General features: G+C 41.8%; 1 protein-coding gene and 1 pseudogene across 1 annotated transcript in view; one reads left to right on the top strand and one right to left on the bottom strand.

Moving 5' to 3' along the window:
- The window catches only part of GAD2 (glutamate decarboxylase 2), a 78,603-nt gene that overhangs the window by 44,050 nt on the left and 8,242 nt on the right, over positions 1-26,311 (bottom strand). The window contains exons 7-8 of the mRNA XM_077772438.1: positions 21,377-21,492; positions 10,568-10,647 (exon numbers count right to left, since the gene is read on the bottom strand). Of these exons, the coding sequence (XP_077628564.1) occupies positions 10,568-10,647; positions 21,377-21,492 (196 nt within the window). The remainder of the gene's footprint in view (positions 1-10,567; positions 10,648-21,376; positions 21,493-26,311) is intronic.
- Positions 23,659-24,065, top strand: LOC144238645 (large ribosomal subunit protein eL32 pseudogene; annotated as a pseudogene).

Raw genomic sequence — 26,311 nt, forward strand, 5'->3', positions numbered from 1 at the left:
CAGTATATGTATATATTTCGCAAATCATCATACTGTATGCATTAAATATATACAATTTTTATTTGTCATTTATACTTCAATAAGACTGGGAAAATATATCTTCAAAAAAGTGAACATAAACAAGTGAAATTATTTTTTAAAATGGGCAAGAACTTGGATAGATATTGCTCCAAAAAAGATGTACAAAAAGCTAATAAGCCCATGAAAAGGTGTTTGACATCACTAATCATTAGAGAAATGCAAATCAAAACCACAATAAGATACCGACTCACACCCATTAGTATGGCTATTATTAAAAAAAAAAAGCGCACTTGGGTGATTCAGTGAGTGTCTGATTTTGGCTCAGGTCATGATCTCAGAGCTCATGAGTTCAAGCTCTGCGTTGGGCTCTGTGTGGACAGCTCAGAGCCTGGAGCCTGCTTCAGATTCTGTGTCTCCCTCTCTCTCTCCCCTTCTCCATTCACTCATGCTCTGTCTCTCTCTATTCCTCAAAAACAAACAAACCCAAAAACAGCAAGTGTTGACAAGGATGTGGAAATTGGAATGCTTGTACACTGTTGGTAAAAGTAATCAAATAGTGCAGCCACTACGGAAAACAGTATGTCAGTTCCTCAAAAAATTAAAAATACAATTACCGTATTATCTGTCAATTCCACTTCAGACTATATACCCAAAAGAATTAAAAGCAAGGCTCAAAGAGACATTTGCATACCCATAGCCATAACAGCATTATTCACAATAGCTAAAATGTGGAGGCACACCAAGTGGTACATATATACAATGAAATGTTAATATTCAGCCCTAGGAAGGAAGGAAATGCTGACATTTGCTACAACATGGATCATCCTTGAAGACTATGCTAAGTGAAATCAGCCAATCACAAAAAAGACAAAAAAGAGTCAGGTACCTAGAGTGGTCAAATTCATAGTGATAGAAAGTAGAAAGGTGGTTGCCGGGGGTGGGGAGAGGGGTGGGATGGGAGGTTTAGGTTTCATGAATGTAGAGTTTCAGTTCTGCAAGGTGAAAAGAGTTTTGAAGACGGAGCGTGGTGATGGGTGCACAACAAAATGAAGGTACTCCATTATCACTGAACTGCCTACTTAAAAATGGTTAGGATGGCAAATTTTAGTGTATTTTACCACAATTTAAAAATTGGGGAAAAGGGGACAAAGGACCATGTTTAACCAGTAAACACTAGGAGCTCTCTTCTGAGTCCAAGCCCTGGTTCTTCACTTCCCAGCTAAGTGACCTTGGACATGCTGCCCCTCTGCCAGGGTTGGAGACAAATGGAGGAAGGTGAACTTACCATACTGCCGAGGACTACTGTGTACATAGAAACTCTTCACATACTGTGTCAGCACCAGGTTAAGTGTGAGGGGACATACTCTTCTGTGTATCTAATAAATGCATTAACTAGATCAACTGTATAAGGTGCTCAGGAGTCCACCTGGCACATAACAAACACTCAGTAAGTGCCAATTATTATTATTTTATAATCCTTCCTGATATAGGACATAATGAAGCACAGACACCCTAGCACCTCTGAGTTCTCTGCATCTAAACCCATAGGAAATATGACACTCAGAGGGCTTACCCCAGCCCTGCTCAATAATAATTGATTCAAGGTCTCCGTGAAATCTATCCTATCCCAGTGCACTCAATACCTCCCCAAGGACCTGAAAGAGTTAATTAGCTTCCCTAACTGCCTTCAGACACTGGCCACAATTCAGCTAATTTAATAAAAGAGTATAATGACCCCAGATTATTTATACTTTCAATTGTTTAAATCAATTGAATGATAAAGTGTGGTACTTAATAAGTGCAAGGAAATGTTATCCTAAGTGTAATTTGTAAAACTGAGAGATGTGTGAAAATAAAAAACTAAAATTTATATAAAAACATAAGCATTCCCTTTGTGGTATACCAGCATTCACTGAAATACGTAACAGGAATCTTGAGTTATAAGGGTGGCCAGTGATTCTTCTACTCATCTGCCAACCAGGTATCACATGTCTTTCTCAGATTTATTTTCTATAAGGTTTTACAGAAATTTAGATAATTTAAAGGAAACCCTGAAAGGAGGAATAAGAGATAAAAAAAAAATGGGGAGAGAGTGGGAGAGAGTTCTAGAGAGAATTAATTTCTTTAAAAAAATTTTTTAAAGCTTATTTATTTTCAGAGAGAGAGGGGGGTTGGGAGGGGCAGAGAGAGACGGAGAGAGAGAAATAGGGAGAGAGGGAGAGAGAGAGGGAGAGAGAGAAAGAAACCGAAGCAGGCTCTGCGCTATCAGCACAGAGCCTGACACTCTCATACCGTGATCTCACATACCGTGAGGTCATGACCTGAGCTGAAACCAAAAGTCAGGTCCTTAACTGACTGAGCCACTCAGGCACCACTAGAGAGAATTTCCAAATGCACCTATGAGTCTGTACTCATGGTAAATACACACACACACATACACACACACACACAGAGTGGGGAGAGCTCTTCCTTATAGTAGAATGACAGGAACTGATAAAGAGAAGGAGTGATGGAGTTAGAACACCACTGTTTTTGCAACCACCATAATCATATTTCAGGCAAGAATCTTCAATGGATGCTAAACTAGCGAGTGAATGTTTCAGGACAAACTGAATATTTATATTGTCTCGAAGCATCTCCTACAAAATAAACTGCAAAGTAGAGAATAGTTATTTTGCAGGGGAGAAACCCGGCAGATGCTACCCTAACTGAGGGGTCAAAGTTGACATTACTAATAACATGACAACCCTCCTGAGGAGGAACAGCTGAGAAAGATAGGATCACTTCCCTCGAATTCTTGCCTAAAATGCATTGCTTGGATCTAACCATGAAGCAATGTGAGACAAACCCAAATTAAGAAATATTCTACAAAATAAATATGCTCTTCAAAAATATGAATGTCGTGAAAGGCAAAGGAAGGATGAGGAAATATTCCAGATTAAAAGAAACTAAAGACACATGACGAATATAATGTGTGATCTTGGACTGGGAAAAAATAGCTCTAAATAATATTATTGGAACAATTGATGAAATTTGAATAAGATATATCAATTAAATCATGGCAGATTTTGATCATTGTACTGTGATTATGTAAATGAATATCTTTGTTCTTAAGAAATGCACATTGAAGTATTAAGGGGCAAAGTGGCCTGATGTCTGCAAGGAATTCTTAAATGGCTCAGAAAAATCTGTATCTATAATATACATATAATTTGTATTTGTAATATTGTAATATTTATTACATTCAAGATATAATATTGAATTAATATACATGGAGAGAATGAGAACCCTAAAACATGCATATCAAAACTCTAAATGGATTAAAGACCTAAATGTGAGACCTGAAACCACTCTGACATTGGCCATAGCACTATTTTTCTAGATATGTCTCCTAAGGCAAAGGAAAAATAGGTAGCAGCAGAGTTCTTGTGAGTTCTTCAGAGAAAGACCATATACAATTTTAGCCAAATGAATAAGGAACTCACAGAGAAATTAAACTTCTATTTTATCCCTTCTTTTCATATAATTCACATTTTTCCTCTCTAGCAGGTCCTTCATTTCACAGTGAAGTATACTGTAACACCCTCCTTAAAACCATGAAACCAAAACCATCCTCAATTCAATCCCCGCTCTGGCTTCTATCCTCCCTGCCTCCCTTCATGCCTCAATCTCTAGAGAGGCTCTCTGTATCTGCTCTCTTTTCCTTCCCCTCTGCCCACCCTTCACCCTCCGCAAACTGCCTTTTGCCCTCACCCCTCTGCTGAATTGTTTTTAATGTTTATTTATTTTTGAGAGAGAGAGAGAGAGACAATGAATGAGCAGGGGAGGGAGACGCAGAATCTGAGCAGGATCCAGGCTCTGAACTGTCAACACAGAGCCTGATGTAGGGCTTGAACTCACAAACTGTGAGATCATGACCTGAGCCGAACTCAGAGGCTTAACTGACTGAGCCACGCAGGTGCCCCACCCCTCTGTTGAAACTACTCTTGCCAAACTCACAGCCATCATCTCCTCATATCGAAAGCTGATGGGCAGCTGATGACCCTCATTTCATCTGTTGGTAGCATTCGAGCCCATTAACCACGTCTTTTAGAAAGACTCCATAGCCCTCATGTCCCCGGTTCCTGATTCTCCTCTAACGACTCTGGCTGCTCCTTCTCAGTCTCCACTGCAAGGCTCCTCTATCCTTTATCCCTGATGCTCCTTAGAGTTCTTTCTTAGGCCCACTCTGTATGGCTTCCATTGTGTAATTTCAGAGCTTCAGGCTCACATTTCAGAACGCCTACCTGAACCCTCAAGACATCCTATAAGCTCTGCAAACTCAACATATTCAAATCTGAACTTTTCACTTTGGCCAGGGTTCCTTATCTCAGAGAACACCACCATTCAGTCTTAGCTGGCAAGCCAGAAGGCTGTCATTCATCCTAGACTCTTCTTTCAACCTGCATACCAACAAGTCAATAATTCCTATTAATTCCAGAATTCATTCCAGCTGACATCAGGTCAGCCCACCATTCAGCAGTAACTCATATCACGGCCACAGCCACCAACTTCAAGCCTCCAACCTACACTTCAATCTGTATTTAAAATGATCTTTCTAATGCTAAAATATGATGCCCTTTGCTGCTCAAAACCCTTCAGTGACATCTCATGTCTTCCACCTAAAGTTGAAACATGGATCATAAAATCCTTCATGATGAAGACATTCTGACCACTTCCCCCCAGAACTTCTTTTTAGTTCCTTGGGCAAGCCAACTTCCCTCACATCCATGACTTAGAATGTGCCATGGCCTCTGCCTGGAACATTCTTTCCTCTTCATCTGGCTAATTCCCATCGTCCTCCCTCTGGACGTAGAATTAGATGTGAATCAATAGCTACCTGTACTTGCCCTCACACAGCACATACTTTCTCAAGTGTCACCACGTGTTCCGAGGTCTGCCTTTGCACACTAGACTTAAGTTTTGTAGCATCTGTGACTATGTCCACCTTGTTCACCACTGTTTCCGGTCACGGCCACTTCCTACATCCAAAAGAAGTCTCTCCTAAGGCTCTGATGTCTATAATATGGGAACTATGTATACTTCCAAATCATCATTCATAGATGTTTTCTCCCCTCCCCTGTCTGAACTCTTGGGAAACATCTTTTTGCTTAGTGGCCTAATCCAATTCTAAAATATCACTCACTCCTCTTTCACAAATATTTATTTTTCTCTAGATGTTAACTCATACTTTTCTTTTCTATCCTTGGACACCATCAATGCAGCATTAATTTGGATCCCACTAATTCAAAATGTGCAAATATTAGATCTAATCACACTAAAGTAAAAATTCACTAGTCCCAACACTGTGAAGATTCAATTTTTTGGTTATAAGGAAAGAGAGCTCCTAAACCAGACCTTAGGAAATCAAAGCTGCATCTAGCACATTTTCCTCTTTTGAATTTAATAATTAATTTTTACAAAAATAGAGTACTCTTCACATTCAAATGTAAGACATGGTGAAATGCAGTTTTCCATTGCCTTATTTTACTTGTTAGAATAATAACAAAGTTAAATATGCTTTTTGCTTTTCAACTCTGAAAGAACCTTTTCCAAATAAATGAAAATTTATTATATAGTTCTCTTTCTTTGTTTTAACTGAGAACTATGTTTCACTTTGAATGGGTTACCAAACTGAGCCCCTGTGATTACTAATTAAGAGACAGTATCTTGCAGTATTCCATATGTGGCTTTGGGATTGTTGTTAGAAAGGTAAGGGGCACCTGGTGGCTCAGGTAAGCGTCCAACTTCAGCTCAGGTCATGATCTCATGGTTCTTGGGTTCAAGGCATGAGTCAGACACAGGGATTCTGTGTCTCCCTCTCTCTCTGTCCCTCCCCTGCTTGTACTTTGTCTCTCTTGCTGTCAAAAATAAACACATTTAAAAAAAGGCACAGACTATTCTTCACTAGGACATTTCCCTTTATTGTGAGCTTCCTACTAAGTTAACTGTCTGCCCAGAACAAGATAAAGCCTATCACCCCCGCCACTGACAGACAAATGTGCAGAGTCAGAAAGAGTAACTGCAAGAAATGAATGTCTTCCAGAGCAGATCCAGGTATGCACCTTGTCAGCCGCAAGTAATTTTCTGCACTATGCATCTGACTTTCACAAGGAGGGGAAAGAATAAAACAAAATGGCTGCCAAGCATGTTTTAACTGATTCCAGCTGGAAGGGTGGCCACGTATGACTGTCCAAAGACTGCTCTTTGGCTCCTGACCCCAAACACTTCAATTTCATTTAATCCATTAGACCAAGCTCTCAGTCTTAAACTCATCTTATAGAGATGTGAATTATCAATATAGAATTAAAGACTACATTTAGCTACCAACACAGCTTTGAGTTTTCCCACCAACATGCTCTCATACAATACTGCTAAGAGAAAAAACTGGCAAAAACTTTTGAAAGGCAATATAGTCTGATGTATCACTTTCCTTAAGAACATTTATATAATTTAGGCTAGCAACTGTACTAAGAAATAATCATAAATGGAGAAGCTCTGGGCACATTAGAACTTTTATTGAAGGATAGAAGGGTTATTTATAACAGCAACACCAGAAAAAAGGAAATGAACAGGAGGGGAGTAATATTTTGTGCTTGCTTTCTACTACATATAATTTTTAGTATTTTACATTTGTGAACACATTTAATCTTCATAGCAACCCTATGAAGCAGGGCCTTTCCTTCTTCCTTTTTTTCAGATAAAAAAAGTGAGACAGATAAGGATTTGCCCACGCTGGTGCTGGAGCGGGGACACAAAGGATAGGCTGTCAAACAGTCCAGCTCTGGAACTGGCCATTCAAAGTACTATCACTACTGTGCTTTCTCATATAGTCACTCCTCACATACTATGTAGTTAAGTGTGTTTGTAATAGTGTGGAAAAATACTTATCATGTCCAGTTAGAAAAAGAAACATGATCACAAATACATAAGTTAAAAAAGGAAAAGAGGGTCACACCTGTCTGGATCAGTCAGTTAAGTGTCTGCCTCTTGATACCGACTCTTGATATCAGCTCAGGTCATGATCTCATAGTTTGTGAGATCAAGCCCTGCAACAGGCTCTGTGCTGACAGTGCAGAACCTGGTTGGGATTCTCTCTCTCTCCTTCTCTCTTTACCCCTCCCTGTTTGCTCTGTGTCTCTTAAAATAAATAAACAAACATTAACAAAGTTTTTTAAAAAAAGAAAAAGAAAAAAACCCCAAACCTCTATGATTTGAAAAGGAGATTCAAGGTTAAGACTAATACCAGTATTGGTGATAATTTTCGGGTGGTGGAATTACAATTTTTGCCTGTTATTTTGTATTTTTTAAAGTAAGCACCTATTCCCTTTCAGATTATAAAGATGATCACTTATTCCTCTTTAAAGCTCTCACGTGCTTCCTGCTCCCACTCACCTTTCCTTCTACCCACTGACCTTGAACAACACAGGTTTGAACTGTGCAGGTCCATTTACACATGAGTATTTTTTGATAAATACAGTAAGTGCTATAAATGTATTTTCCTTCTGATTTTGTTAATGATACTTTCTTTTCTCTAGCTTACTTCATGGAAGCAATATAGTATGTAATACATATAATATACCAAATATGTGTTGACTGTGTATGTTATCAGTAAGGCTTCTGGTCAACAGTGGGCTCTCAGTAGTTTAGTTTTTGGGGTGATAAAAGTTATATGTAAATTCGACAATACAGGATGGGGGTGGGGATCAGGAGCATCATGTTTTCAAGGATCAATTATATTTCCTTCCTCCTTGCTTCAGTTCATACTTCCACTCCAATTTTTTTTTTCTCCTAGGCCTTATTTCTCTCACCTCTTACTTCTTATTTTTTTCTTCCTTCTCTTTCTTCTTCTTCTTCCTGTGTGTCTCTCTCCTCCCTTCCCCATCCCATAAGGCTCATGAGCAGAAGGAGAAAAGGTCCCTGTAGCCCTAGCTTCCTGGTGGTCTTTTCCCTCTGTACCCTCCCAATGGGTGTATGGAGGCAGAAGGTGGGTGGCATGGTATTTTGTGAAAAAAAAAAAAAAAAATCATTTTTAACATTGTGATTTAGTTTTTCTAATGGCGTTTAAAATTGCTGATATAAAATTCTTTGACCTAAAAATTAAGGTCACTTGGCTAGTCACTGATTCTAGACCCCCCTGGTTTCCCAGCATTCTCTGCTTTCTGCTTCTCTCTCTGCTGTTGGTGAATGACAGGCATCTTTTGGCCTTTCTTCCTGACAGTCCTGTCTGTGTTCCCTGTTCCTACAACACTTTTGCTTTTCCTTCTTGTTCTTCCTTCTTCCAGGCCTACACTTCTCTTTGGAACATGATGCTGCCCTCAGTTAGTAGACATCAGGCCAGACTTTGGCTCCCGGGAGTGCCTGGTTGGCTGGCTTGAGGGACTTATCCCAAGGCCCCTTGCATTGTTAAAACCTGAATCTAATAGGAGTAGCAGCAGTTAATATCAATGCCTTGAGAAGTGGAGTGAAGAGTTCCTTCTGTTCTCCTGGGTCATCCGCCAGCCCACTGGAATTCAAGTCAAGAGCACCTGCTGACCAAGCTGGCTTAGAAGACTGAGTAGGTCAGGTAAGCAGGGCCTGATTAGATGATTCTTCTTCAAACTCTAAACTCCTTATAAGAGTTGGCTACAGATTTTAGTATGTGTGCTGCCGATGTGAGCACCAGAGTTGGTTACAAATTAAGAAAAATGTTAGTCACCTAAATCTTTATTCCTGGTTAGCAGGTTTTTGTAGCTGTGAGTTTTCTTCTTAAATCTCAGTTCTCAAGTACCTTCTAGTACTGGCAGTCTCAAAAATATAAGCAGTTTTTGGGGTACCTGGGTGGATCAGTTGGTTAAGCAGCTGACCCTTGATTTTGGCCTAGGTAGTGATCTCACGGTTCATGAGTTAAGCCCCACAACCGGATTCTCTCTCTTGCTCTCTCTTTCTGCCCCTCCCCCACTCACACATTCTCTCTCCCTCTCAAAAAAAAAAAAAAAAAACTCCAAAACTTAAAAAAAATTTTGGTGAAAAAAAATATATATATACATACCCACACACACATATTCAGTTCCTTCCTCAAAATGTGCTTGTTCCATTATTTATAATTTCCCACCCATCTTATTGCCAGAGCCTCATGCCCAGCCCTACTGACCTAGGACTCTCCTGTCCCTACTTCCTGAAGGATGGTTTCCATCATGCCCTTCTCAAATAAAAATGCCTTCAGGTTACCTTGATTACTGACCCATCAAACTCAAATGCTAAGTTTAGCATTCCCCCTTCCCCAACAAGGAAAAAGAAAACATCACCTTTTCTGATTGTAAAAAGTAACATGTTCATTGCAAGCAATCAAATAAGGTCAGGCAAGATGTAGAGGTGTGAACAAGAAAGTGGCAATCCCTTGTAATTTTCCCTTCCAGAGAGAGAGGTGTCTTTAATCTGTTTCGTTGAGCTTTGAAAAATCCACATGGCCCACTGGATTTGCCATGGCTGTCCATTCTCAACGCCTCTGGTCAGATCCTGTTCCTGGAGCCCCACAAGCTGACTCCTCCTTCCGGGGCTTGGATGGTATGTTCAATCCTCTATAATGGCCTTCGCCTTCCCCTCCCCGCCATCTAGTTCATCCCTAGCTTTGAAAATGCTTTGAAAGCACAAGTCCTACTTGCTGCATGGAGCCTTACAAGCCTTACCAATGTACAGAACATGTACTCTGCCACACGATTCAACCCTGTAAGTGTCTCCTGCTGGTGCTGCTCTATCTCTCCTAGATCATATACTGTTAGGGAACCAGGATTATGCCTTATGCTTTCTGAAGCCTCATGACATGGTGGGTTAGACATCATAAATGTCTGTCTAATAAATACATATGAAAAAATAAATGGTTGAGTAGCTTTCCTTTTCATTTAGTGAAATTTCTTAATTTTTTAGAGACTAAATTTAAGTTTTTATAGGTTACAGACCTATAGGCTAGTGAAAATTTACATGGATGTGCTGGAAATGCCTTTTAAGCTCCCTAACTCTATTTCCGGAGTACCTATGATGTTCGTGTGCCTCTCAGGGCAGGGATTTTCCCTATGAGAGCCCTTTGGTTCCAGCGCAAAGTGAATGAGTTGTTGGGGCATCATTTACTTCTTGCTCACTAAACTGTCCTCCTTCTGTAATCAGTCCATCAAGTTCACACAATCGTGGCACCTAGAATGATGACACGTCCATAAATCAGTGCTCAAATGGCTGGTTGTTGCTTAAGTGCCCAGGTGATGAATGTCTTTCTGTACCTTCTTGGTGCAGAATATTTTGATTGATTTAACCAAGGTTCCAATTCAGTCAGGGGCCATGAAAGGCTCCATGGCGTTGAGGAACAACATCCCAGGACTCCAAGCAAGAGCCCATGTGGAAAAGAAACAGCGAAAGATAAGCAGGGATGGAGGCAGGTTTGCTGCCCCCAGTCAATGCCTATTTTTGGACTAAAAGATAATACATGTGGAAGTTGCAAATTGCCAACCAACAAAGGTTGCAGATTCACACTCACCTCTCATCACATTTAATCAGGATCACGCTGTCTGTTCCAATCCCCAGAGCTGCAGCCCCCTTTTTGAGAGAAAAGTGACTCTATAAAAAGAAAGCAGGTTTGTAATTAGTTGCATGTAAATTCAAGAGCCATTCCCTTAGTTGGTATTTTTTCCCTCCTTTTATTTTTAATCTCCCTCAAAAACCTGGATTGCTGAGAGAAGATGGCATCCCTCTGCTGAGCTTTTGTTTTTTTAAACTGTGGTGAAAGGCACTAAACATAGAATTTACCACCTTATCCATCTGTAAGTGTACAGTTCAGTGGCCTTGGGTACATTTATGTAGCTGTGCAACCATCATAAACCATCCATCTCCGGAACCGTTTTCATCTTGCAAAAGTGAAATTCTGCGCCCGTTAAACAATAACTCCTCATTCCTCCTTCCCCCAGCCCCTGGCAACCGCCACTGTACTTCCTGTCTCTATGAATTTGACTACTTTAGGCACCTCATGTAAGTGGAACCATATAGTATTTGTTCTTTTGTGACTGACCTATTTCACTCAGCATAGTGTCCTCAGGTTTCATCCATGTTGTAGCCTGTGTGTCCTTCCTTTTTAGTGCTGAATCCTATTCATTGTATGTACACACTACATTTTGTCTGTCCATTCACCCGTCAATACTTGGGTTGTTTCCACCATTTGGCCATCGGAGATAATGGTGCTATGAACGTGGTGTACAAATATCTCTTTGAGCCCTGCCCTGCTTTTAATTCTTTTGGATATATACTCAGAAATGGAATTGCTGGGTCATATGGTAATTCTATTTTTGAGGAATTGCCATAATATTTTTCATAGCAGCTGACCCATTTTACACCCCTACCAGCAGTGCACAATGGTTCCAACTTCTCCCTAAACTTGCAAATAGTTGTTTTTTTCTGTTTTTTTGATAATAGTTATTCAGATGGTTTGGAGGTGGTATCTCATTATAGGTTTCAATTTGTATTTCCTTAACGATTACTGACGTTGAATATTTTTTGTGTGCTTATGGGCCATTTGTACATTGTCTTTAAAGAAATGTATACACAAGTTCTTTGCTTGTTTCGTGGTGGTGGTTGTTGAATTCACTTGAGGTTTTTTTCTTCTTTTCTTTTCTTTTCTTTTTTAGAGAAAAGAGAGAGAGTGTGTGTGTGTGCAAGCAGGGGAGGGGCAGAGGGAGAGAGAAAACCAAGCAGGCTCCACACCCAGCACAGAGCCGGATGTAGGGCTTGATATCATGACGTGAGATCATGACCTGAGCCAAAATCAAGAGTCAGACACTCAACTGACTGAGCCACTCAGGCGCTCCCACTTAAGTTTCTTTTTTTTTTTCCCACTTAAGTTTCTAAATGAAGATAATAAGACTCTGGAAATTATAAACGGACCTACTATCCCAACAGACAATAATCCAAACCAATTTTACATATAAGGCATAAAAACAAGCCAATGGACTCCAGGAGTTAAGTATAATATGGCTCCCAGCCTTATATTTCCCTACCAAGAGATTATACATTCAGTCTCTCTCAAATTCATTGAAATTGTGGGCACTGAAGAGAAGACGTTGGCCTTAAATCCAGCATCCTTTATCCTAGACTTTCCGGAGGAGCTAGTTGCTGTGTAGGCAACCTCTCAGCCAGAGGCAGGAGCAGGGAAGAGGCATCAGTCACTGGCTTGGGGAGGACAGTGTGCAGAAAAGGCCACACTGACAAGCCACTGCCAGATCTTTGTTTGTGCTTTTGGTTATTGATCCGGGTAGGATCCTGAATCTCAATGGCTGTAATCATGGGGCAATTTGGAGAGCTGAGAGAGGCCAACCTAAGCCCAGCTGTATGGCAGCTGGCCGGCAGCCTCTTACTATTAACTACAGATCATTAAGCTGTCCAAAAGGAGAGCTGCTTCCTCAATTTACATCTCCAAAGGGCTGCTGGCTGGAATTTTAAGTTAGCTTTCCGGAGTGTACTCTCTCTGAATGCCCACTTTTGACTCATCTGAATTCTTATATATGCAGCACAGGAACTGTTAACACACATATTTTTTAGGGGATGTGTTTAATAAGCAAGAAGAAATCACATTGATAACAGCAGCAATTACATTTAACCAATAAATGAGGCCCTGGATAGAGGAGTTTAAAAGGCACAGGGTACCCAAGGAGTAATGACAAAGGGCCATTAGCCTCATTTTACAATCAGAAAGACAAAGTAGACAGACAATTTTTACCAAGATCCCTGGGAACTAGGAGAGAAAGCTTAACTGGGTTTGTAAAGATGCATGACTCCCCCAACGACACAAAAAAGTGTTCTCTCTTGCATGGTTAGCAGATCCCTGGGGGACCCCAGAAGAAAGAGCTCAGGGGGGAAATGGCACAGAACAGAGGGGCCAGCTGCCCGCTAAGCAAGCACAAACCACTCAGATGAGGCCCCTCAGTGAAGGAGCTCCCACGCACTGTTAAAATCAAACACAAATGGCGACCAGGCTTGAAAATTTCCTGAGCAGATAATCGTCAGTCCTACAAGCAGAACTTAATGTAGCTTATTTTGCATGATAAACGAGGCTAATAACTTGGGTCATATCTTGCTTCTGCCTCGGAAAATCATAACTGAAACTTAAATTGTTCCCCCAGATTGATATGAGGTAACCACTAAGCAATTCTCTTTCATTTAAGAAAATTATAATACTGTCACCAATCACTGTGAAGAATCAACAGTTACTGCTGCCACACAGTATGTAAGCTGCTTGTAACAATATACTCTGAGTCTCATGCCTTGTTTTGGTTTGAGTGTTCTGGGTTTGCCAAGTGTCTTTTTGGTGTGTGCACAATAAACTCTCCCTAATTACTACTTCAGTGATTCCTTGGTTTTACTTCTGTTTTTGTTTTTTGTTTTTTTTTTCTAATAGTACTAAACTGCCAAATGGCAAATTGGGGCTAAGTAAGAGATCTGGTGCACCTGGTCAATGAGAGGAAGTAGTCTTATCTGTTTTTTAATGAGAAAGAATAGGGCTTCTCAAATGAGGGGCAATTACCTAGGATAATTGATCACTCTAGCAAATGCCACACACTTAAAGACGAAACACATGCCCAAATGGAAGGCTTCAAGACGGGGAACGGAAAAGGGATATGAGGCATGAAAAAGAAGATTAGGTACTGAACACAGAGCCTGTTTACATTTTCAGGAAAGAGTGCAGGGAAATCACTAGATGTTATCCACAAATAGCGAGGGACTGTGGAAAGCAAGGAGCCTGAGAGAAAAAAAAAAAAAAAGACACTACCTAATGAGGAAGAAACAGGGAAAACAGCTTAAATAGCACTTCTCTGTGCCGGTGAGGACACATGGGGAGTCATTTTTAATCCTTGGCACCATGTTTAATGGAACTACTTGTTGATGAATCCCGGCAGAGCAGCATGCTGGGAGCTGCGGAGCCCAGAACCCAGGTGTCTGGAGAGAGCACAGAGGATACTTGTTCATGGGCAGAGGGCCACCAGGAGACATTGGCATGGGTGGCCTGCATATCTGAAGGGCTGTGTGAAGGTGAGAGGAAAGGGACAGATGGTTCTGGGTGGCTTCAGAAGGTAAGGCTGTGAACAAAAATGGAAAGCTACAAGGACTCAGATGTGTCCCCAAATCATCAAGACTCTTGTGATGATCAGTCATTCACCAACAGAATGGCTGGGGAATGACTTAATGAGCATCTCCGTATCTCCTCCACCCTGATTGTGGAAAAATAATAGACTTGATAGAATCTCATGCTTGTTTAGAACTAAATCATATTTCTATTTGGGTAATAGATGTTAAAAACCCATCTGATTTTTATTTTTTTACCAAGTGAAAAATTAGAGATTGACGGGAGATTTTCTCTATCCTTTAAAAATATCATAAGTTGTCTAGATACGGGCTACATGATTCAGCTGACATTTAAAATATGTGCAAATCAGGGGGCCTAGCTAGCTTAGTCAGTTAAGCATCCAACTCTTGATTTCAGCTCAGGTCATGAACTCATGGTTCATGAGATTGAACCCCACATCGGGCTCTGCACTGGGGGGTGGAGTCTGCTTAAAATTCTCTCTGCCCCATTCCTGCTCATGTGTGCACATGCACACTCTCTCAAAACAAAACAAAACAAAATAAAATAATAAACTAAGTGCAAATCATCATGGGGTTGTATAATTGTTGAATTGTAAAAGGCGAAAGATTTATTCGATCTGAAGAGAAACCAGAGTATGTTTGTTTAATTGTAATTAAAAAAAGAAGCAGGCTTTGTGGGCTTGAGTAGGATGAGATTATCCAGAGTAAGAATGTGTGAGAGTGAGAGCCCACAGGCTGGGGGAGGGGCATGAGCTCCACCATTCTATCTACTCCATGACTAGAGGGTATGCATCAGCTCCTTCCTTCGGTAATGGAGACAATAAATCTTCCTGTCTTTAGGGATGGTGGGAGAACCAGGCGAGTGGGGAAAAGCTCCGAGACAAACCACTTCAGTCTCTTGACATACTGGTTTCTCTTCCTCTATTACAAGTTAGATAAGCTGTTTGGAAACCTGCACTAACTATTTCAAGCCATTATTGGTCACATCCAAATATTTAATGGAGACTCGGATTCAACTACTTGGTGGACCACAGGCTTCAGGGAAAGCTACTGCTAAGCTCAGGGACACAAAAATGATTAAAACAGCTCTCAGTCCCAGCTACCTCCCCTATCTCATCTCCTGCCTCACCTCCTCTTACTCTTTTTACTGCTGGCACTGGTCTTCTCAGTCTTCTGTGAGCTCGCTAAACTTGTTCTTGCCTCTCAGCTTTTGCACTTGCTATTCCATTTCTTGAGCAATCCTTCCCTCAGATCTTTATATGGTTCCCTCCCTCATTCAATGTAGGTCTCTGGTATATATATCACCTCCACGGAGACCTTTTATGACCATCTTGTAAAACAGCCCACTACTGTCTGATTCTCTTGTCAGCATGTGACATTAGAGCAAATGTTGATTACTGTCTGTCCCCTACTAGAACATAGGTTGCATGAGGGCATGGACTTTGTTGTAGTATATAGTTAATCCAGATTTATTGAATTTGACAATATGCTCAGAAAACAAGTCCAGAAAAGTGTCCACTATTTATTGCCACAAATCTCTGGCCAAAATCCCAACATTGAGGTGTGGCTCTGGGGATGGGGGCCAGACAATGGTGGCCTAAATAGACTGCGACACCTCTAACCTAAAGCGCATTCTAAAAGCAAGTCCAGAGATCTTCCTGGCATCTACCCCAAAAGGCCCAAGACCCTTGGGTCCTTCCCAAGCAGAAAGCGGGCGTAGGTCCTGCTTGCCAGATCAGCCATTTGAGGGAAGAAGCAACTCAAAACTTCAAATGAGGAAAGAAAAAGGACAGACTAGGTTGGAAATGTCAGCTCTTAACTCTTCTGACAATCTGTCAAAAGCTCTGTCTTCTAGCTCTAAGGTCTATACATTGTTCTTGGACTTGAACCCCTTTGTGAGTGGAGTGAACGAAGCATGTGTGGAGGAACGCTGAACAGAGGTGAATCGGGGGGCGTTACGTAGCAGGACCCCCAGCAAATAGATTGTGAAGCCCAATCTATGAATGAGCTGAAATTTGCTTCTTTGACCCCTCCACATACTTTGGACACCCCATCCCACTTGTGATTCTAGGACCAAAAGTCTTTCCCTTACCCTTCTCCACACTCCTCTCATACACCTACTGGCTTGCCCCTTTTATATCCTGAAATTTGATTAAAATGATAGCCCTTTGTGCCTTAGACTGGTAGTCCTTTTCTTTGCTTCTTCTACTCATCAAGTAGCCTTAGAAGAGCATCCTGCTTTTGAAATCATCTGATTTACAAAGAAGCTTGTCCTCTGGGAGACCACTTCATTGATTTCTAATAATAATGATTTGGAGGGTAGGGCATCACTCAACCACATTCTTAGAGACTCCATGTGATTCTGATGTGATATGGATTTGCATACAAAGCATCTGTGGGAAGCTGGTACCTTATTACTAATAGTTCTACAGTTTAAAGTCACGCATCGTGAATGAAGATTTGATGTGTATGAAGATTCAGCTGATGTGAAAAGAGATCCAAGGATGACAGCTGGTGACAAGTGTGAACATCAGCACTCAGCATGAATTCCGTTATAGTGATCACTCATTGTGGTCTCAGGGGCACTGAGAAGCGTGACTGTGCCCTCCAGACTCCTGTCCTTTCCTTCCCCCCCCACCGTATAATATATGCTCCCTGAGAGCAGGCACTGGGTCTGTTCTGTTCACTGTTGCCTCCCCAGTACCTGAGGCAATGCCCGGCACATATTGCACTGAGTGAATGAAGGAAGGTATAAAGAAAACATCCCCCTGCCCCATGGTGCCCTTGTGCCTTGCTGCCCTCTTCCTCTGTCTCCTATTGCAATGGAAATGCCAAGGAGAGTCAACACTTAGGTTTTACGAATCATTTACAGGGCTTTCAGGCTCTTTCTTGAGAGTAGGTTTTGACGGGATTGAGTAGAGGGAGAAAATAACACAGGGGTGATGAGGGCCCTGAAATGAACAGGAAGTAGGGATGCAGAGACTAAAGGTAAATTGGATTGAGCTCACGGTTTCACTTCCTGAAGTTCTGTCAGGCAAAGCTTCTGTCTAATAGGAGCATTACATGGGAGCTGTCTTTTTCCAAGCTGCCTTGGTCACCTTTCTTTCTTTTTTCTTTCTTTTTCTTTTTCTTTTTTTTTTTTTTTAACATAAAGGACATCTATTCTTTTTGGGTTTTTTTGTTTTTTAAATGTTTTATTTATTTTTGAGAGAGAGAGAGAAGCAGCATGAGCAGGGGAGGGTCAGAGAGAGAGGGAGATACAGAATCCAAATACAGGCTCCAGGTTCTCAGCTGGCTGTCAGCTCAGAGCCTGACATGGGGCTTGAACCCACGAACCATGAGATCATGACCTGAGCTGAAGTCAGATGCTTAACGGACTGAGCCACCCAGGTGCCCCAAGGCCATCTATTTTTGGAAATGAAGCCTCTGATATAGTGTTGTTATGCAAAAACCATCTTTCTAAACACTTATGAGAATCACCTCCCTTCGGAAGTGGGCTGAGGCCATGAGGGACCTCCGCAGAACACTGGTGACTAGTTGTAAAGAGTGGAGTGAGTTGTGCTGATTTGTCTACAAGATCCCAGTACCTGTGATCAGACTATGAAGAATATTTTTGCTGGATGCAATTATGCTGTTCCATTGAAACTCTTTCTGGAAGAGCTTGTTGCACATGAGGAACTAAGAAAAATTTGGAATGAAGCTCACAGTTTGGGTTTTCAAAGGATTCAGAGGTAGAGATATAAATTATTGAGCTAGAGACTTAAATTCCCTCTAAACCTACTTTCAAGAAAGGACCTAAAACTCATCAGATTATTTTTTGCCAAGCTTTTCTATCACTGAAGATTTGGTGACGATAATGAGATTTCAGCAAAGGATGAGTATTAAACTAGCCAGTCTTTAAGATCCTTTCTAATTCTGAGATTTTACGATTCTACATTGTAGAGGAAAATAATCTTAGAACTCTGTTTGGAGCTTATGTGCTATCTCTTATTTCAACTCAGTGGATATACTTACTTCTTCTAATGTTCTTCATGGCAATACTATTTGTTTAATGCAGTCATATTCAAAACTTCAAGAAAACAGTTGGATTTGGACAAATAAAAATTTAATAGCTTGCCCTCCTTATCAGTATGGGAAAATTCTAGTCTAGGTTGGTGGCCAGAAAAGAGATGGATGCCTTTGTGGGGTACAAAAGAGAGACAGTGTGGATCATTTAGAAAACAAAAGATGACCTTTCCCTTACTCAGTGTGTGATGTTTCTGGTTGGATGCTGGAAAAGAGTTTCTCAATGTCATTTCCTATATAGCTCTACACATGTCAAGTTTTAAACTCAGTGCTCAGACTAGAAGAAAGGACAATAACTTGGCTCAATAGATCAGAAAATTATGTTAGCACTAGAAGAACCAACATGGAAAATAGGATGCTACCATGTGAATTTAGAGCAGCCAGCTAGAGTAGTGTAGAGGTCATCCAACCCAGTAGTTGACAGAGCAGTACTGGAGGCTGGGTGGCTCAGTCAGTTAAGCATCTGACTTTGGCTCAGGTCATGATCTCACGGTTTGTGGGCTTGAGCCTCACACCAGGCTCTGTGCTGACAACTCAGAGCCTGGAGCCTGCTTTGGATTCTGTGTCTCCTTCTCTCTCTGCCCCTCCCTTATTTGTGCTCGGTCTCTCTCTATCTCTCAAAAAATAAAAGTTCAAACATTTTTTTAAAAAAGAAAGAAAAAGAATTCATCTTGTCAAAAAATAAGCCTACAGTTAGAACCAATTGGTATTTTAGGAAAGGTTTATAATTCAAATGTTCTTTCATAATTATATGCATGGATAGAGGTACATAAGGAAGAGGAAGTACTGAATGGTTGTTGTGTAGCTGAATCACCTTTCTTTTGCATAGAAGTGAAGAAGTAGGCTCTAAGTTTGCAATATCAAGAAATGAAGGCATAGCAAAATTATTCTCAGGCCACATGATCTGGGCTTTCTGGGCAAGGTTAAGTCAATTTCCGTGAAATTTGAGGCAAGAAATTCATGCAGAAACCAGGGAGCACAGGGCAGCTTGCTAGTCAACCAACCTCATTTCACATTGTGCAAACAGCATGGAAGCCAAAATAAAAAGATGCCCAATATAAGATCATTTGAGTTTTTTGAGACTGAGAATAGAGTAACATTTAACTGTTTGGGGACATAATAGCAGAGGGAAATAGACATTGGAAAAAATTTTATCATTATTTTCTACCTGTGGATAAGTTGAGAAATGAAAATTATCTCATGGTGGGGTACCAGGCTTAACAGGTTGAATAACACCCTCCCCAAAAAGATGTCTACATACTAATCCCTAAAACCTAAGAATATGTTACCTTACATGGCAAAAGGAACTTAGTAGATGTGGTTAAGCTAAGGGTCTTGAGATAGGAGATTGTCCTGGGTTATTTGGGTGGGACCAATGTCATCACAAGGGTCCTTTTAAGGAAAAGAAGGAGAGGGAGTCAGAGTGAGGGAAGGTGATGTGGTGACAGAAGCAGAGGTCAGAGAGAGAGAGAGAGTGAGAGAGAGAGGTAGAGAGAGATTTGAAGATGCTTTACTGGTTTTGAGGTTGGAAGAGGTGTCCATGAACCAAGGAAGTCAGGTGGACTCTAGAAACTGGAAAAGGCAAGGACAAGGATTTTCCCCTATAGTCTCCTGAAGGAACACTGTTATCTGACCTGTTATAGATTTCTGACCCCCAGAACTATAAAATAATAAATTTATGTTGGTTTAATCCATTACGTTTGTTGTAATTTGTTTTAGCAGCAATAGGAAGTAAAATACCAGGTAATTTCAGGCTGTGGACTTCTCTGCTAAATTTGACCTCTGTAAATGGAGGAAGGGCAAAACAAAACACTAACACGATTAAAAACAAGATGCTGAAGATTATTTGTTAACATAAATCACTAGTTTCCTTTGATTCCATGGCCATTGCTATAGTTGTGAATTGTATTCACTGGTTTCCAGTCTGTACTTGCCTTTTGTTTCCTTGTTGTGAACACACACACACACACACACACACACACACACACACACACACACACCCCACTTAAAGAAGAAAAAGAAAAGTTCCACAGGAGATGTGCCTTGACTCCCACTATGACTCCCTGTGTCTCCCCACTGATATCTCTTTACAGGAGCCCCTAGCTTCCCTATAGAACCTTCTCTCATCCCCATCTTTTTATTTCCCCCACTATGAGAGGGCTTCTTGATCTTCTTTGAAGCAATTGTTTCCCAAACTTAAGGCTACTTTGAGGAAGAGGTTGTATAAGAAAAATCTTAGGAATTATACGGCAGGTTATGCTTACTATTGCCTGTCAAGAACAGCCTCTGGTTTGCTGCTGGGCCCATGTGGTGGGAGAATTTGGGGCCAAATGTTGCTCAAACAGCTGCAACGTGGCTTTGAGCTTGTGTGTGGTTCCATCCCTGCACAGGAGAGAAAGTTGGAGGCCTACCAGACTGAAGCATTTAGCTTAACATATGTAAACAGGGTAGGCCACTTTTTTCAATGTGTCTGTGACAGTAGGGAGAATGGCACTAACTCTTTGAACACCATGGAAAGAATATGGAGTACCATGCTGTGGCATTCAGGTAAAAGACCCAGCTCTCTGCATCCCACAACATATGGGTTGACAACAACATAGCAGAACACAGGAGCCTGTGATTGGCTGAGACAGAACTGACCTGGAGATGAGATATGGCAGATATGACTACTCGGCCATTTTCTACAGTGATAAATATCTCTGATTAAGCCTGCCAAAGATTAGCATTAAATGGTTCAAGGCACCATTAGGGTAGACTATATGATGAGAATTTTCATACAGAAAGATTGTATCAAGAGAACACACTGGAGTTATGTAGGTCCAGCATCAATTGTCCAAGTGAGTTCATAGTCACTCTGGCCTCTCCTCTCCCTCTTCCCCCAACATACAACATTATTACAAAAAAATGAAGTGTAGGAACTAGAAGGAAAAACATTCTGCTTTCTCTAGGAGGGTTTTCCTAAATTTCAAAGAGAAAGGGGTTCCCCCCACCGCCCGCATCGTACCACTCAGCTGTCCTCTCCCCTCATTCTCTTCCAACAAGTATCTTCTAGGAAGAGAACCTCTGGAGATAAAGCATTTCCAAACAGGGCTCCTTCAACTTGGGCTTTACAGACTATAACCTTAAACTTGAAAAGAATAGAAACACATACATGCTCAGATGTGAAGGCAATGAGCCTGGGAACAGCAGCCATTCCTTTCTCCTTGACTTCTGGGAACATCTTAAAGCGTGCGATCAGCATGGCATACATGTTAGATATAGCGCCACCTAAAGTAACAGCAACACACAGTTACCTTTTCTAGTTATTAACATCATTTCATGTGCAAGAAACATTCCTTATTTCCATTGACCTAGAATCCTCCTGGGATACAGGAGAAGGCCATATTATTGGTTATCCTTTACACTGAATCCTCAAACTCAGACTGAATCCTCAGGCTAAGAGAGTCCAGAGAAAGGAGCACTGGGCCCAAACCCAGGATAGATGCCACCCCCACACCCCAAATCTGTCAGCTAAAGAGAACTGCAATTGATTCTGCTCTTGCGGGGGGTCCTTGGAAGAGGTTCTTAAGAACTGAGAAATTGTTGCCTTCCTTCCCACCTGGTGAGTGTGGTCATTCTTCATTAGGATTTTTGTGAAAATCTTACTTATATCCTGATGGGGAACACATTTCTTTTCATTTCAACCCATGCAATGCCTTGCACTTGCACCAAGACAAACTCAGTTGCAGTTAACAATGTGGACTGTTAGTCAACAATCCTTATAGAGTGAGGATAAATACCCAAGCCCATCATACTCTTCTGTTAATTTCCCCAGAGCAGTTCTTCCTTCCCAAAGATATCATAGAAATATAATTCTAAGAGCTAACAAAATCTCATTTCATAACAATGGTAAAACACACACCGAAGGGAATTTTAAGCCTATATTGCATTGCTTTTCTCGTGTCAACCTAAGATCGTCAAGGACTTCATATTATAATTTTTGCATCTTATAAGGAAGGTCTCCTTTCACAAGCAAAGTGAGCTTTTCCACAAGATTGTTGGACAGTTTAGGGTTTCTGCTATACAAGAAGGCAGACTGTTGTGCATGCAAATGGATATGCTGGCATGGGAGCTCTAATGCCACATGGCACTTTGAGGCACTATCTCCTTTCCCCATAGGAGACACACTGGGCTAAGCCATGATGTGAGTGCCCTGAGTTCCCTTCCCTTTGGGTGGCTGGGAAGCAGAGGGCTCTTTGTATGGAAATGAATGGCCCACGTAGGGCCATGATTTTTGCCTCAGGAACCCTGGGCTCTGATGCAAGCAGGCAGGCTGGCACAGTGAGCTCAGTACCCAGATCCTGGCCCTGGACTCAGTCAGAATAAGGGATATTTCTACCTCTTCTGAACCCCAGAGACATGGAGCAAGCAGAATCCAGGTCAGGACTTCTTCTGACTTAGACCCCTTGTCTAAAAGGCTGAGTGTGGGGTGCCTAGGTGGCTCAGTTGGCTAAGGGTCCGACTTCAGCTCAGGTCATGATCTCCTGGTTTGCGGTTTCGAGCCCCACGTTGGGCTCTGTGCTGACAGCTAGCTCAGAGCTTGGAGCCTGTTTCAGATTCTGTGTCTCCCTCTCTCTCTGACCCTCCCTGCTCACGCTTTCTCTCTCTGTCTCATAAATAAATTAAAAAATAAACATTAAAAAATAAATAAATAAAAGACTGAGTTGTAGGATGCTGCTGGGCAAGGGATCAGCTTTTAAAGGAACTTCCACTCTAGCGTGTGGTTTCTCAGTCTTGGTACTTGATGGTATCTTATCTGGATAACTGCTTGTGATAGGGGCTGTCCTTTGCCCTGGTGGTGTTCAGTAGCACCGTGGCTGCTACCTACCTGATGCCTGTAGTGCTACATACCCCACCATCAAATTGTGACAATCAAAAACTTCTCAGGGCACCTAGGTGGCTCCGTTGGTTAAACACCTGACTCTTGATTTCAGCTCAGGTCATGATCTCATGGTCATGAGATTGAGCCCTGTATCGGGCTCTGCACTGAGCATGGAATCTGCTTGAGATTCTCTCTCTCTCCCTCTGTCCTTCCCTGCTGACATGCATGCACTCTCTCTTTCAAAATAAATAAATAAATAAATAAATAAATAAATAAACAAACTTAAAAAAAACCTTCTCCATTCATTGCCAAGTGTTGCCTGGGGGGTACAATAGCCCCCATTTGAGAAGCACTGCCCTAGTTCTTGTCAGAGAGGCTGGAGGGAAAGGAGGCCAGAAGGAGAAGGAGAAGATGAACAAAAAGAAAGTGTGTCACACAGCACAGTTACTCAAGAAGCTTCCAGCTCTGCTTCCCCACTCTTCATTTTGCCACTCAGTTATTCTCTAAAGATCCAGTGGTCCTTCTCTTCATCCTCTGCCTGTGGAGGTAGCAGTCATCTCTTCCTTGGCCTCATGGCTGCTGTCAGACCCCTGGTGAAGTCCAAGATCATTAAAAAGAGGACCAAGAAGTTTATCAGGCACCAATCAGACCAGTGTGTCAAAATTAAGTGCAACTGGCAGAACCCTAGAGGCATTGACAACAGATGTACAGAAGATTCAAGGGCCAGATTTTGATGCCCAACATTGGTTATGGGAGCAGCAAGAAAACAAAGCACATGCTGGCCAGTGGCTTCCAGAAGTTCCTAGTCCACAGCATCAAGGAACTTGAACTGTGGCTGATGTGCAACAAATCCTACTCTGCAGAGATGGCTCACAATGCCTCCACCAAGAACTACAGAGCTGCTGCGGAAAGAGCAGCCCGGCTGGCCATCAGAGTCACCAACCCTGATGCCAGGCTGCACAGCGAAGGAAATGAATAGACTGCTGATGTGCACATCATATTAGTGTTAATAAAACCATAAAACTAGAAGGGGGAAAAAAGATCCAGTAGCCCTGAGAGAAATGAAGAGGATTGTAGGCCTCTAGTCAGAGCAGATTGTTTTGTGCACCCCAGCCAGGAGGACAGATGTGTCTTCCAGAGAAAGGATGCAAATATAAGCTCTGAAACATCAGGAAAATCCAGTTAGACAGGAAAAGGTTTGTGACTAAGCCAAGATTTCCCTGTCTTCTCCTTCAGTCTTTCATGACTTGCTGAGCAGTGAGGAATACTCCAGGTCTCTATGGCTCCCAGACATAGGTGACATCACATTAACAGATTTCTTCTGGATGTCCCAAAGATCGTTCCATGAAGCACAAATCCTCTGGATGTTATAGATGGAGGTGTAAGGTAAACTGGGCTGAATTATGTATTCAAGTCACAGATCTAACTCTTTGTGTTTACTCCTGGGCAACAGGACACTCAGATCTCAGGCACATAAGATGTGTGATTTCCCCAGTCCCCACCCCTTAAATCGTAAGACCCTTTACCCCAGTAATGAGCCTAGATGCTACCGAGAAAGGCACCCAGTAGCAAGCAAGGTTGCTTTAATCCCTCTCTCCTCTGCAATGTCTTGTAGAAAGCAGAGCAGAAACAGTTTGCCAATGGCCTTTTCTTCTGTCCCCTCTGCACTTTGCAATGTCTTCATTATATTTAGCATATGGCATCTTCTGTAGCTTCCATGTTGGCATGAGAGCATATGGACCTTTAGTATCCAAGGAAGGAGCCTCATGATCAAGGTTAAGTCTTTTTTACCTGATCATTTGGTCAGGTAGGAAGACTGACCAAATGATCAGGTATTCGTGATGGGGGTGTCTATACCCCGCTTAGCAAAACTTCCAAAGAGGATTCTTTCTCTGGGTGTATATTTCTGGGGCAGCTGGGTTCCAAGACCAGATGAATTAGGCCTGGCCCAAGCCCCCTTAGCCAAATTTTCAGGGTCAACAGGAGCAACTGTTCTCTTCCCACTCCTAGGGACCATTAAAAGAGAGCCCGGGATGCTTGGTCACACATCAGCCTCATAAGAGGAAGAAGAACAGAGGTAGAAACAATTACCTCTGAACATTACCTAACTCCTCATGAAAAGTACCTTAAGAGTATCGGTTCCAGACATCGATGACAAAATTCCCTCAATAGGGAATGGTTTTCCAAAGGAAAACTAAGTTCTCTACAAAATAAAGGCTAGCTTAAAATTCATCATGACTGGTGTTCAATGAAAAAAAAAAACAACAGGCTAATTTTCCCTTCCATTTAACTAACATGCTTTCCGTCTGCACCTGAAAAATTATGCTGCATCATTAAAAGCATAAAATATAATAGCAGATCTGAGCTTGTGGGTAAAGCTGCTTAATTTAAGCCCTATCTTTGAGGCCACTGTTGCTTATTTATAATTTCTTCCTTCAACCAGTCTTTATTTTCTCTCTCCCTCATCATCCACTTGTCTTGGCAGGTTTGCTGCGGGGACACCTAGATGTGGCTTTTGCTGGGCCTCACACAATGGCAGGTGTGGCTTCGACCTCCCCAGCGGGGCCACTCTCAGTGTACTGAGCACCTGCCCCCTTCCGATAGCCCTCTCCTGCCACTGATTAGGTGACAGTCTGCACACCAGGTTTATTTTCCATGGGTCAGTGACTCTCTCTCCCCATTGCCTTTCTAACTTCTATTTCTTCTCTGCATCAACCCGAGGTCACACACAGACCTGGAATCAAGGGCAAGGCGTTTTCTGTCAGGTTGATTTTCTTGGCTGGAAGAAGTGTAAATAATGGAGCTTAGAATCCAATGGCTAGTGATACAAGTAGGATGGAAAAGACTAAATGGCATGATAAAGAAGGAAAAAGAAACCTCTCGAAGAAATCACCACCCTCTATTTTAGCTTAAGAAATGGTTTCCCGGGGCGCCTGCATGATTCAGTCAGTTAAGTGGCCAACTTCAGCTCAGGTCATGATCTCGCAGTTCACGAGTTCAAGCCCCGTGTCAGGCTCTGTGCTGACAGCTCAGAGCCTGCAGCCGGCTTCAGGTTCTGTGTCTTCCTCTTTCTCTGCCCCTCCACCACTCTGTCTCTGTCTCTCTCTCAAAAATAAATAAAGAAATAAACATTAAAAAAATGGTTTCTCATGCCACTCTCTACTCTCCTTAAAACTAGTATAAATCAGCTTCTCTGGTTGTTATTTAAAGGGACAGGGTTCATAG

Source organism: Crocuta crocuta, unplaced genomic scaffold (assembly GCF_008692635.1).
Source record: "Crocuta crocuta isolate KB4526 unplaced genomic scaffold, BGI_CrCroc_1.0 scaffold96, whole genome shotgun sequence".
Taxonomy (NCBI): domain Eukaryota; kingdom Metazoa; phylum Chordata; class Mammalia; order Carnivora; family Hyaenidae; genus Crocuta; species Crocuta crocuta.